Source organism: Pan paniscus, chromosome 1 (assembly GCF_029289425.2).
Source record: "Pan paniscus chromosome 1, NHGRI_mPanPan1-v2.0_pri, whole genome shotgun sequence".
NCBI lineage: Eukaryota > Metazoa > Chordata > Mammalia > Primates > Hominidae > Pan > Pan paniscus.
The window spans coordinates 174,354,720-174,368,813 of NC_073249.2; the positions used below are offsets into that span (position 1 = coordinate 174,354,720).

The 14,094-nt window shown below is 35.6% G+C and overlaps 1 protein-coding gene across 23 annotated transcripts in view; it reads left to right on the forward strand.

Annotated features, from left to right (window-relative positions):
- The window catches only part of TUT4 (terminal uridylyl transferase 4), a 130,626-nt gene that overhangs the window by 59,094 nt on the left and 57,438 nt on the right, over positions 1-14,094 (forward strand). For 14 of the 23 annotated variants that reach the window (XM_063607544.1, XM_008967906.4, XM_063607549.1 and 11 more), the window contains 5 exons: positions 873-924; positions 3,727-3,796; positions 5,490-5,616; positions 12,605-12,724; positions 12,890-13,102. In XM_063607544.1, the coding sequence (XP_063463614.1) occupies positions 873-924; positions 3,727-3,796; positions 5,490-5,616; positions 12,605-12,724; positions 12,890-13,102 (582 nt within the window). The remainder of the gene's footprint in view (positions 1-872; positions 925-3,726; positions 3,797-5,489; positions 5,617-12,604; positions 12,725-12,889; positions 13,103-14,094) is intronic. The other 9 variants (XM_063607572.1, XM_063607570.1, XM_063607578.1 and 6 more) reach the window with 4 other exon arrangements.

Below are 14,094 nucleotides of genomic sequence, written 5' to 3' on the forward strand. Positions count from 1 at the left end.
AATTTTTGTATTTTTAGTAGAAACGGGGTTTCACCTCGTTGGTCAGGCTGGTGTTGAACTCCTGACCTCAGGTGATCCGCCTGCCTCGGCCTCCCAATGTGCTGGGATTACAGGTGTGAGCCACCGCACCTGGCCTGAATATTCTTAAATAGCAAAAAACACTTTAAACATTTGACAAGCTTGTTACATAAAATAGTATTTTATTCTAAGCCTTTTGACTAAGCTTCCAGTTGTCTGTATCCCTTAAAGTTTTTATCTCAACAATTTGTTTTTCACAGTCATCTGGTCAACTCATTTCTCTTTTGTTTTGATGGGAAATTCCAGAACCTTTTCTTGCTTTAAGAAACCATTAATTCTAAGAGTGTTTCTGGAATAAAAGTGCTATATCATTTATTAGATTCTACTTCTTTGAACAAGATTTGTTGACATAAAAGTAAAACATGGCCAGGTAAGGTGGCTCATGCCTATAATTCCCGTGCTTTGGGAGGCAAAAGTAGGAGGAATCCTTCTTGCCAGGAGTTCAAGACCAGCCTGGGCAATATAGCAAGACCTTGTCTCTTAAAAAAAAAAAAAAAAAAGTATTAGCTGGATGTGGTGGCACACACTTATACTCCTAGCTACTCGGGATGCTGAGGCAGGAGGAGTCTTTGAGCCCAGAAGTTCAGGCTGTAGTGAGCTATGGTCATGCTGCAGCCTGGACAATACAGGGAAACCTCAACAAACAAACAAAAAAAAAGATTCTGTTTTCACTATTTAAAACACAGAGCATGATTATATTTAAATGTTATTCTTTAATGAAATTGAGTTTTCCTTAATGTTCTGCTGTCCGAACTTTGAAATTAGTATATCGATTTATTTTGAAACTTTTTTAGATGAATCATCCAGATCTTCTGATAAAAGTACTTGGGATTTTAAAGAAAAATGGTGAGTTTCTTTTCTTTTTCTTTTCTTTTTTTTTTAAATTTGTCTTTCTAAAGGTACATGTGTTGTTTATATATGGCTAACCAAGTTAAAACTAAACTGCTGGCATAGTTGAGTCATTGCATTACAAATGGAGATACATACACACACTTGTTTATAGATATACTAGAAAATATAATTTAACCGTAACTTAGGTAAAAAAAAAATGCCATATTAAAATTGATATGTAGGCTGGGCACCGTGGCTCACACCTGTAATCCCAGCACTCTGGGAGGCTGAGATGGGTGGATCACCTGAGGTCAGGCGTTTGGGACCAGCCTGACTAACATGCTGAAACCCCGTCTCTACTAAAAACACAAAATTAGCCAGGCATGGTGGCACGTACCTGTAGTCCCAGCTACTCGGGAGACTGAGGCAGAAGAATTGCTTGAACCCGGGATGCGGAGGTTGCAGTGAGCCGAGATTGCGCTGCTACACTCCAGCCTGGGCGGCAAAAGTGAAACTCCGTCTGGAAAAAACAAAAACAAAAAACCTTCATATGCAAAAAACTACTGCCTTTGGGTAATTAAAAAATATTTGCTTTGAATATTATGGGCATTTCTTATGTAAAAGAAGACAAAACCTATAATCATTATGAGGTCATTACTGAAAGAAGATTAAGGAGAGACTTGGAATAAAAATGTATGCATGCATTGAGTAAATATGTTTTTTCCCACCTAAAGCATCTATATTAATTTAATCATTTATATTACATCAGTTGAATCATACCTAGTTGAGTTTTTCATATGTGCTTTGTCTGTCTGGATTGCCTTTGTAAACACATCATTCATATAGGTAAGAAAAATTTAAAAATTACATGATTCTCAAACCAGGCTCCAGGTCATGTGTTACAATCTTCAAGATTTGCTTGGTTTTTACTTACTGTTTTTCTTGTTACAAAGTGAATGCTTAAGATTAAGCTTGGGAGCTGGAGCTAGACTTTCTGGGCTCAGATTTTAGTTCTGCCACTTACTGGTTGTGTGTCCTTTGACAAATTATTTGTGTTAATACCTTAGCTTTCCCATCTGTAAAATGGTAATATTACATTGTATCTTTTTGATGAGAAAGTTGTTGTAAGAATGAGATAGGCTAAACTATAGTTTAGAAAAGTGTGGGATATACAATAACTTCATATTACGTTTTTGCTGTTGTGATTGTTATTATTACCCTAAATTATATAAATCAAAAGTATTTGCAATTTGGGTTAGAAGAGAGAGCTTTTTTTTAAAGCCATACTCTCTCATTGGCTTTAATATGAATTCTAAATTTCTTTTTTCTTTCTGTCCACACAATCAGCTCTTATCAGTTTCCTGTTGGCCATTGTCTTGGGAAAATAGTTTTCTAGGAATGAGTTTGGTACAGTGTATCATATAAAGGTATTTTAATACAGTTTTCTTTCTTCAATACTTGTTTCTAATTGCTGAAAAACTTTTAAGTTTACTACAAATAAGAGGTAGACATAGCATTTACCTCTTCAGACTTCCTAAGTAGTATCATCCTAGCACAAATATTTAATATATGCCTTTTCCATCCAAGATATATAAGTAGATTATCTTAAGTCATACAATGTAGGCTTATAAAACTCAGTCTGATTGTAAAATTGATTATTTCTTCCTTTATGTTCTTACCGTATCTTCTACAGGTCACCTACAGGATTTATATGTTTATATATTTGTGTTCCAAACCCCTTATTGACCTTTTTTGTGTTTTACTCATTGTCATATTGACCCTGCTTAATGAAGTTTCTGACATACAGGTCTTCAGCACGTGTTTTTTGACTAAATTAATCATTACAACAAGTACTATTGAGAAATTTTCTTTGAATTACAAGTGATGTTAATCTATCTGGTTTTTTGTTGTTGTTATTTTTGTTTTGTTTATTTTGAGATGGAGTCTCGCTCAGGCTGAAGTGGGAATGTAGTGGCACGATCTCGGCTCACTTCAACCTCTGCCTCCTGGGTTCAAGCAGTTCTCTGCCTCAGCCTCCCGAGTAGCTGGGATTACAGGCGCGTGCCACCACGCCCGGATAATTTTTGTATTTTTAGTAGAGACGAGGTTTTACCATCTTGGCCAGGCTGGTCTTGAACTCCTGACCTCGTGATCCACCCACCTCGGCCTCCCAAAGTGCTGGGATTACAGGTGTGAGCCACCACGCCCGGCTAATCTATCTGTTTTTATTTAGATTAGACATTTGTGGCATGGGGCTTACCCTTGGAGATACAGAGAAAGATTTCAGGGTAGAAATGTGCTTCATCCAGTTAGTCCTTCCTTAGCAGCTTTGATTAGGCAAACTCTTCATACACTAACGGGAAATGTGGCCTGAAGAGTTAGGTTGTAATTACATTGGTAATTTAAAAGAACTAAACTGTCAAAGCATGATAGGTCCTCCTTTCATGGCTCCTGTGGAACTAGCTCTCAGGAGTAAGGGGTGTCCTCTCTTTGCTGTTATCTATGAAGGTTTAACAACTTTGACTAGATTATCTACTTACTTGGAAATATTAAAACTTTTAGGGATGTTAAGACCTTTCTTAAGGTGATTATAATTTTTGGACAGTATTTGGGGCTGTACCTGTGGTTTGTGATATACAGCAAATGACACCAGGAGAGGTAAGAGATTTCGCTGGGTTGGTGCTCATAATGAGAAGAGTGGATTATCCCACAGAAGCAATGAGAATGATTTTCAGAAGGAAACTGTTACTTAATGTTTACTGTAGAGTACATATTTTAGAGATGTTGACATTAGCTTACTTTTTTTTTCCTTATTAGTATTATATGTAGATGTGGAATCTGATTTTCACGCTAAAGTTCCTGTTGTGGTGTGCAGAGATCGAAAAAGGTTGGTAACAATGAAGATAAAATATTTAAAGAAACAAACCCCAACAACCAAATTTGTAGTGAATGATCTTTAAGAGAAAAAGTTTTTGTTTTAGATTCCTCCTTGGATGAATATGACTAAGCTAGTTTCTATTCATTAAAAATAGCAAGCTTACCAAATGCATGTGAACAAGAAATATATAGAACACCAGACAGTTGAAAATAAAATACTCTAGGCAAAACTTTAATTTTTTTTTTTTCAAGTCACTCACCCAAGAGTATTGCATTTACTTATATGCAGGTACTACTTTGCTCTATGGATACAGACATAAAGAAGAAATAGCCTCTCTTCAGTCACTTGAGCCCAGGAATTCAAGACTAGCCTGGGCAACATAGTGAGACCTTGTCTCCACAAAAAAAAAATAAAAAAATCAGCCGGGCATGGTGGGTGTGTGTGCCTGTGGTCCCAGCTACTTGGGAGGCTGAGGTGGGAGGATGGCCTGAGCCTGGGAGGTTGAGGCTGCAGTGAGCCATGATTGTGCCACTGCACTCCAGCCTGGGTGACAGAGTGAGACCCTGTCTCAAAAAAAAAAAAAAAAAGCCTCTCTTCTCAAGGATCTCACAAGCCATTAGAATTTAGAATTTAGTTTTTAGTTCACTTACATTGAATGAGTTGATTTAAATTGAATAAACTCAAGATCAGTCCTAAATTGAAGACTGATCTTGCCTTTCTAGTTAGATGTCTATAAGTCTAAGAGATCAAAGTGCCTTTGAAAGCAAAAACTAAATCCTATTTGAAAGTAGTGTGGGAGACATGGAAACAATACAGAAATGATATTCTTTTATTGATTATTAACTTGTATTATATTTTAAGATCAAGGTATTTTCTTATTCAAAGCTAGATGAGTCTATGGCGATGTAGTTCAGATTTATTTTCTAAACTAGAAAAATGAGACCTGGAGTGGTTTATCAGTTTGTCTAGATTCACATCATTGAGGGGGAAACTATAATTGGAAAATGGAGGCAAAGTGACTTTTAGTGTTTTTTCTGCCACATTGTGTTAAATTGCCTGTGTGTGACACCTCAGATTTATTCTTCTCCCTGCTTTCAAAATATCTTCACTACACTTCTGTCATCCCATTTAAGGTAGCTGCTGTTTTCACTTACACAGAAGTATAATTTGTGGGTTAATCTGCAAATCCTGTCTAATCTTTACTCTGAAAATAACATATTAGTACAATTGTGAAAGCTTGGATAGGAAAAATTAGAGTCAAGAAGTATAGCCAGTCAGTTAAGTATTCATTTTTTGCTATTATCATGTAGAAAGCAAGAGGATTGAACTAGGAAATTACCTTGCACTATTTGACATTGAAGAGATCAGTGCCCTGTCTCTCATGTATATCAGTTTTGATAATTCATAATGCTGCTTTTGAAATTAATTTCTCATTAACTTAAATACTAAGTTTGGTTGAAATTTATTTCTGAAGTACAAATGAATGTTAAAAACATCTTTCTTTAATTCGTATGGAACTCTAGTTATGGAATGACATGTAGTTTTCAGTTAGCTCTAAATTTATTAAAACATTTGTTTTTATTAGGGCTTTTACGGTACTATGTTACAGTATGATAACTAGAAAGAAAATAGCCACAGGATTTGAAGCATTCTGCTTTTAAGGGTATTAATACAATGAAATTTGTTTCTTTCTCATTCACAGTGGTTTACTTTGTAGAGTGAGTGCAGGAAACGATATGGCATGTCTCACTACTGATTTACTTACTGCCCTTGGCAAAATAGAACCTGTCTTTATTCCCTTGGTGTTAGCCTTTCGCTACTGGGCTAAGGTAAGTGAAAGAGAGGAAAACTACTTATTTATATTTTTAGAAGGAAATGTATTTAATCTTCAAAATTAGGCCTTTTCTTGTACTGACATGTAACATCAATCATAACATGTGGGAGAAAGTAGTTTTCTGTGCTAGACAGAAAGTGGTGTGGCAGGTTGTAATTTATGGACATAAAAATAAATTTTTGTAGACACACTTATGGATATATTTTAGAATTTTTAATTGTCATGCTATATTCTCCTTTTATGTACTATAGAAATGTTCTCTTTCATATCAGCATATGAGGCTCAAGTTTTCACTCTTATTGTAAGTTAAACTTGTAAGGTTTTAAGATGTATATACATTAAGATTCTTTTGTTGGCATATTTTTTCCCCCAGTCTCTAAGAATGCTATTCTCTTTCCTCTAAATCATTGATAACATGTACCAATTTCTGATTGGGCAACTGCTGAGCATTAGTTATTTAAGTTTCCTAAATTAGTCTTAATTTGTATGTCTAAAGGCTGTGGTTGCCCTGTGTTTATTTCTTTGATGTGGGGATAGGGAGGAGTAGTTAATTATCAATATCATTCCAAATGACTAGAGAGAGAGATTTTAGCCTTTTGTTTGTGTATTCCTGCCCTATCGGTAGAGTATTCATCACTTGTTAGACTGGTGAGTAAATTCTCAGTCATATACAAAGAAAACTGATTAAGGGGATGGTGTTAGAGTGGTAACTTCATAGCAAAAATAGAGAAGTCTCTGGAATTTTTTGTCTGGGCTCTGTTTAGAGAATTGCCCCCATGCTTGGGGCAGCACCAGCTGGCTGAGTACGGAACAGTCAGAAAGCCTAAGGTTGGGGCTTCTTTATACTCAAGGCCTTTGTATTTGCTGTTTCCTTCATCTAGAATGTTCTTACCTTAGGTATTTAGAATGCTTCACTCTTACTTTTTTCAGGTTTATGCTCACATTGATTACCAGCTGCCATACGTAAATTTGTTGCAGTCTGTTCTGTGAAATTGTAAACTCTTTGAGGGCAGGGATTTTAATGTTTTATGTATTCACGGCTGATCCCCATTTCTGCTTATTTTACTGTGTCAGCACATAGTAGGCACTCAGTAAATATTTGTTGAATAAATGACCTAGTTTCTTCAGAAAGGAGTTGTGTTTTTTTTGTTTGTTTGTTTAAGTAGAGATGGGGTCTCATGATGTTGCCCATGCTGGCCTTGAACTTCTGGGCTCAAGCAGTCCTCCCACCTTGCCCTCCCAGGTGCTGGAATTACGGGTGTGAGGCACTGTGCCTGGGCCAGAAAGATTTTTAACCCATGGAAGTGAGTGGAGGCAGTAAAATAGGTTGAGGGAGGGTGACTACTTCCTCTCATTTATCTTATACTCTATGCCTAGCATACTATAGGAAATCAGTGTATGGAATGGAGTAAACCAATTCCAGGTATGGTTTTTTTTACTAAGTTTTTTTTTGTGTTTTGAGATGAGGTCTCTGTCACCTAGTGCTGGAGTGAGCGATCACGGCTAACGGTAGCCTCGACCTCCCAGGCTCAAGCGATCCTCCTGCCGCGGGCTTCCAGAGTACCTGGGACCACAGGCGTGTACCAACGTGCCTGGCTAATTTTTTATTTTTATTTTTTGTAGAGATGGGTTCTCATTTTGTTGCCCAGGCTGGTCTTCAACTACAGGGCTCAAATGATCCTCCCACCCTAGCCTCCCAAAGTGCTGGGATTACAGGTGTGAGCCACAGCACCTGGCTTTGCTAAGTCTTCAAGCAAGGTACTTCACCTATCTGAGCTTCAATTTTTTTCACCTGGAGAGAATATTTTGGTAATGCTATTAGATAATTCATGAGAATATACTTCAGGCTCGAAAATACTACAGAAATATAAAGGATGATGGAATACACAGTTGCTTCTTTGTTGATACTTTTAAATTATGCCCTAATTTTTTTTGTGGTCATAAAGTCATGTCAGTTTTCTCCCAGACATTGTTCTACTCAGTAAAATAAGTAGTCTGTGTTAGAAGATTATAAATGATACTCAAATACATTCTTTTTATTTTGGAAAAAAATGTGGCCCATAAATATTGTTTCCTAAAGTGACTCTTGGAAAAGGTTGCTCATGGTGTTTTAGTAGTTGATCCATGTAGATTCTAAATATGCCAGTCAATGGACACTGAAACATATATTACAAAACTGGTTGTAGAGTGGTTTCTTTCTGTTTCCAACAGAATAACATGTCTCGTTTTTGTCATTTGTGTTAGTTGCAAAGAAAGTTTTTTCATGGTATTCATTTTCTTAAGAAACTTAGAAATAATTCCTAGTTTTTCTTCTAAAAGATTTTTTTTAAATAGCTTTGTTTTTCTTGAAGTTTTAAGCCATATTGTACATTATCTAGTTAAGCACGCATTTTTCCATGATTTGGGGGTTCAGGACAATTCTAGTATGTAATTTATTCTCATAACTGTGATATGAGATTGCAGTTGATTATTCTCTGGCTGTCTTAAGTAGTTATAGTCTTTGCATTTTAGTAATGGGAAATAGTTTTCTAGATAAAGCTTCTTAACTCTAGGTGGCAGAACTCTTTAGCCTTATCATCAGTACATTATTAGTCAAGTTACCTGACTTAGAGCCACTTGTTGTGGTTAATGTAAGAATTGCATTTTAGCACTATTTGTCATCTGAAAGAGATATCTGGGTTTTAAGAGCTCTCTCTTAAACTGCTTTAATCTTGTTTATCTGTGAGATGTCTGGTAATGTTAGCAGAATATATTGACAGTTCTTTATAGTTGCAAAGGAATTTTTGGTTAAGTTGACTTATTCATTAGGCAGTTTACCCTTGTCTTAATATTTTGGATAAGTGAGAGTTTATTCTAGTCGAATGTTTCAAACTCTTTTTTGACAAGTGTTTTTAGTTGTCTTTTATTTTGAGTTGCAATCTTAAATGTACCAAGATATTATGCTATGGTATAATTACTCTATATTATTATTATTATCCTAAATCTTCATTGTCTACAGAAGAAAACAATGATTTAAAAATGAATCCAACCAATCCAGTATAGACCAATCGTATATAGATGCTACAATCTAAATGAAATATAAGCAAATGAAATATATCCATGTATCAAAGGTTAATATGCCATGATCTTGCATGATTTACTTCAAGATTATAAGAATGGTTTAATATCAGGAAGTCTGTTCACATAATTTATTATATTAACACATGAAGCAGAAAAAAAAATCCTAGATGCTGAAAGGGCATGTTCCCCCTAACAGAAACTTTTAAGTCAGCTAGAAATGGAAGTTTATGATGAAAACCATTTATTAAAAACACACAAAAAACAAAGCCAAAACAATAAGAAACATCATTTAAGCCATATATGTTAAGATAAAGAATATTGCAGAGAAGTTCACCATTGATGTTGTACATTGTTTTGGGATTTTAGGAAATGCAATAAGAAAATGAAATAATTGAATGTAAATATTGGGAAAAGTATAAAATTATCTCTTTGTGCTAATGATATGATTGTACGCCTAGAAAACCCTAGTAAAAAACTACTAGGATTAATAAGAGAATTTAGTAAGATAACTAAATACAAGATAAATATACAAAAATGAATGGCCATTCTCTGCCATAAAAATAGCCTGTTAGAATGGAAATGGGGAAAAATATGTACCTTTATGACAGCAACATAAATTATAAAACACTAAGGAAGAGATTTAATAACAAAGATATAAGAAGAAATTATATTATTGAAAGATGAAAGCAAAATCTGAACAAATCCATGCATTCAGCAAACATTCGTTAAATGCCTTCTGTGTGTCAGACACTGTTCTAGAGGCTGGGAACATCTAACAGGACATACAGAGTCCTGCTTTCATGGTGCTCACATACTTCTGGAAGAGTCAAACAGTAAAGAAATACATAAATAATAATATCTGCTAGAGCTTAGTGCTACAAAAATGAAATGATAGAATGAATGACATTACTCTGAATGGTCAGGAAAAGACTCTGAAGAGATGATATTTAAGCTCAGATGGGTAATAGCTAGCCACATGAAAATCTGATGGAAAACTCTCCAAGGCACAGTTAGTCCAAAGCTTCCAAGGTGGGAATGAACTCAGGAGGAGCAAAAAGGAAGTCTGTAAAACTGCTTTAATCAAGAGTATGCTATTGGCATAGAAATAGAAAAATAGATCTATGGAACAGAATAGAATGCTCAGATGATCTAGTGTACAGATTTTATTAAATAGTGCTTTCACAACTGTATCTTACTGGAAGAAAATAATGTTGGACTCAGCATGCTAAATGCAAAAATAAATTTTACTTAAATGAAAATTTAAAATTTTAGAAGAAAAATGTAGGAGTATGTGTATGTAAATAATGGGATGGGGAGATCTTTTACTATGATAGGATACCTAGAGGGTGTATAGTTGTCCTCAGTATCCAGTGGTGGGGGGATTGGTTCCAAGACCCCCAAGGATACCAGAATTTGAGGACGCTCAAGTCCCTTATACAAATTGTGTGTTATTTGTATCTAACCTTCACATAGACTCTAACATACTTTAAGTCATCCCTAGATTACTTATAACATCTAATACAGTATAAATGCTCTGTAAATAGTTGTACTGTATTTTTTAATTTGTATTTTTTATTATATTGCTATTTTTAGTTTTTAAAATTTAACATTTTAATTTTTTTCAGAGACAGAGTCTCACTCTGTTGCCCAGGCCAGAGTGCAGTGGTGCCATCATAGCTCACTGTAACCTTGAACTCCTGGGCTCAAGGGATCCTCCCACCTCAGCTTCCTGAGTAGCTAGGACTACTGGTGTATGCCACTGTGCCTGGCATATTTTTGTTTTGTTTTGTTTTGTTTTGCTTTTTCAAGAGGCAGGGCCTTTGCATCTGGCATTTAACAAATTTTTCAATTATATATGTTTTTAGAGACGGAGGTCTTGCTATGTTGTCTGGGCTGGACTCAAACTCCTGGACTTCTGCCTCTGCCTCTTGAGTAGCTAGCTGGGACTGCATCAGCTGCAGGTGATATGTGTCCATCACCACACCTTGCAATAAATAAATAAATAATTTTACTTAATGAAGAAAATGTATATATAAATTTTTTGATGGGGTGTTGCCCAGGCTGGAGTGTAGTGGCGCAATCTCAGCTCACTGCAACCTCCACCTCCTGGGTTCAAGTGATTCTCCTGTCTCAGCCTCCCGAGTAGCTGAGATTAAAGGTGCCTGCCACTGTGCCTGGCTAATTTTTGTATTTTTAGTAGAGACAGGGTTTCACTATGTTGGCCAGGCTGGTCTCGAACTCCTGACCTTAAGTCATCCACCCACTCTGCCTCCCAAAGTGCTGGGATTACTTGCATGAGCCAGTGTGCCCGGCCTAAAAAATATTTTCAGTGTGCAGTTGATTGAATGTGCAGATGCAGAACCCATTGATATGGAGGGCTGAGTGTCTGAAATAAGCATATTTAAACTAAAGCATAGTGAAAATTTAAAAATTTTATATGGTAAAATATAAATAATATCAAAAGAAAAATAGTAGATTGGGAAAAATAACATCTTTCAACTGCATATATCAGACGTAAAGGGTTATTATCTATAATTAACACTCTTATAAATTGATGTATTGCATGAAAATAGAAAAACTGGCAAAATATTTAATAGGCAATTTAGAAAAGAATAAATCCCAAATGGTTAGTAAACATACACAAATTTCATAATCTCTTTAGGGTCAAGGACATGCAAATTAAAGTAACCATCAGATACTACATTTCACCCATCCCATTGAAAATTATTGAAAATTATTTTTTAAGTGATAATACCTAGTGTTTGAAGGGGTGTATGCATTGGATAATACCTAGTGTTCGAAGGGGTGAACACACCTGGGTTCCTAGTGGAAAATACGAATTTTTGTAGTGATTTTGGAAAAACGATTCTTAACAATATATTTTAAGATTAAAATATATCACTCATTTTTTAATTTAACAAACATTCCTAGGAATACAGCTTATAGAAATAAGCACCAATACTTAGGAAACATGTATAAGGATGAACATTACAGCATTATTTGAAGTGGCAAAAACTGGGAACAAAATGTGAATGTTCTTGAATGGGGGAACTGTTACGTAACCATCCATATCATAGACTATAATTTAAGCATTTAAAAGAATGTGTTGGCTGGCTGGGCATGGTGGCTCATGCCTATAAATACCCAGCACTTTGGGAGGCCGAGCGGGGAGATCTTTTGAGCCCAAGGGTTCGAGACCAGCCTGGGCAACGTAAGTAAAATTTGTCTACAAATAGTCTACAAAATAAAAAAAATTAGCTGAGCATGGTGGTGCATGCCTGTAGTCCCAGCTATGTGGAAGGATCACTTGAGGCTGGGAGGTTGAGCCTGCAGTGAGTCATGATCATGCCACTGCACTCCACCCTGGGCTACAGAGCAAGACCCTGTCTCAAAAATAAAATAACGTGTTAGATCTTGCTAACTGACTTAAAGGGACTTTCTTGATATATTGTTAAGGGAGAAGAGGAATATACAGAGAGACGTCTATAATATACTATTTTGGTAAAATAATGTTGAAAAACTTAAACTTCTCCCTATACCTATATAGGAAATAGAAATGTATGTGTATTTGTATATGAGTATAGAAAAAGGCCTAGAAGAAGACATAGAAGGTTGTTAATTGAAGTAGAAGTAGAGGCAAGATGAAAAAATATTTTTAAAATGTGTCCACAGTAAAATAACTACATGTAATATTATTCCTTTTAACAAAAATATGTATCTTTGTATGAATTTTAAAAAGAATGAAAAAATGATCACCAACATTTTAATGGTTATTTTAGAGTGATGATATTTCAAGTTATTCTTTATATTTTTCATTGTCATTTGAACTTTTTACAATGATTAGGGTAGGAAAAAACAAGCTACTTTTATCATGAAAATTAAGAAAGCTAAATGGTAGTACTTTTTTCCCCTTCATTTTGCAGTTGTGCTATATTGACTCCCAAACTGATGGTGGAATCCCTTCTTACTGTTTTGCTTTAATGGTGATGTTTTTTCTACAACAGAGAAAACCCCCTCTTCTTCCTTGCTTACTTGGAAGTTGGGTAAGCATGAATTTGTGACATATATATGCATATATATATATAGTTTGCTCTTGCAGAGAACTCTGCTCAAACATTTTAAGCTGGAATTCTGGTTTGTCTGTTTGTCCATCTTTTTTTTTTTTAAATAATTTTTCCACTACCAATTTGGAATGCCTTTTTATATAGATTGAAGGCTTTGACCCAAAAAGAATGGATGACTTTCAGCTGAAGGGCATAGTAGAAGAGAAGTTTGTGAAGTGGGAATGTAATTCAAGTAGTGCAACTGAGAAAAACTCAATTGCTGAGGAAAACAAAGCTAAGGCAGACCAACCAAAAGATGATACCAAGAAGACAGAAACAGACAACCAAAGTAATGCCATGAAGGAAAAACATGGCAAAGTAAGCCTTTTTGTTTTTGTTTTTTGGCTTTTCTATCTGTAGAATTTGTGATATTCTTCGATTGAAGCTATTTTAATTGTAGATTGACTGACCTTGAGCAAGCCTCTTGGCCTCATTTTCCTCATCTATAAAGTGAGGGGTTGATCTGGTTTAGTTTTTCAGTACCAAGATTCTCTAATGAATTTATGCCTTATTTTGGAAAACTTGTGTTGTTTGAATCATGTCAAGATAAATCTGTCATTTTTCATCTAGACAAGGAAAATTTCCTTTAAGAGTTGGGCTCTGACCAGACTTCAGCATATGGGAATTTTGTTGCCAATTGGGTGGAGAAATAAAGCCCCTGTGCTCTAAGAGAGGGTAGCTTTGCTTATTTGATCATTCAGCATTCATTTTTAAGGACCTGCTATGTGCCAAGCATTATCTTGAGTGCTAGAGAACCAAAGGTACATGGATTATGTCCTCCAGAAGCTTGTAGTCTTCTAAATGGACAGATGCATTATTACAGAAATCTGAACATTTCTGAAATCATTGCTCTAGCTATATTGAATTATTTGTAGTTTCCTGATATACTTGACTATTGTATTCAACTCTTCCACTTTCCTGCACTACTGTATACTCTCTCCTCAAACCACTAATACTCTCAGCCAATGCTTGCTTATTACTTCACTGGGAACTTGCCATGTTCTTATCTAAAGTCATTTTCTTCACTTGCGTATTCAGTCTCATCCTTTCTTGTCTTTTCCAGAATATCACTCTAGCAATTATTCCCTCATAAATTGCCAATTTTTCATTCCCTACAAAATCAAACATGCTCTTACTTCTCCCACTGTAAGAAAAATCTGACATCACTTCCCCTCCCAGCTATTCCTTTGCTCCCTTTTGCAGCGAAATTTCTTAAAGAAATGTCTGTATTTACTATTTTTGATTTCTCTGTTTCCCCTTAACTCACACTAATCAGGCTTTGATGTCACCCCATCAGTTTGCCAAAACTT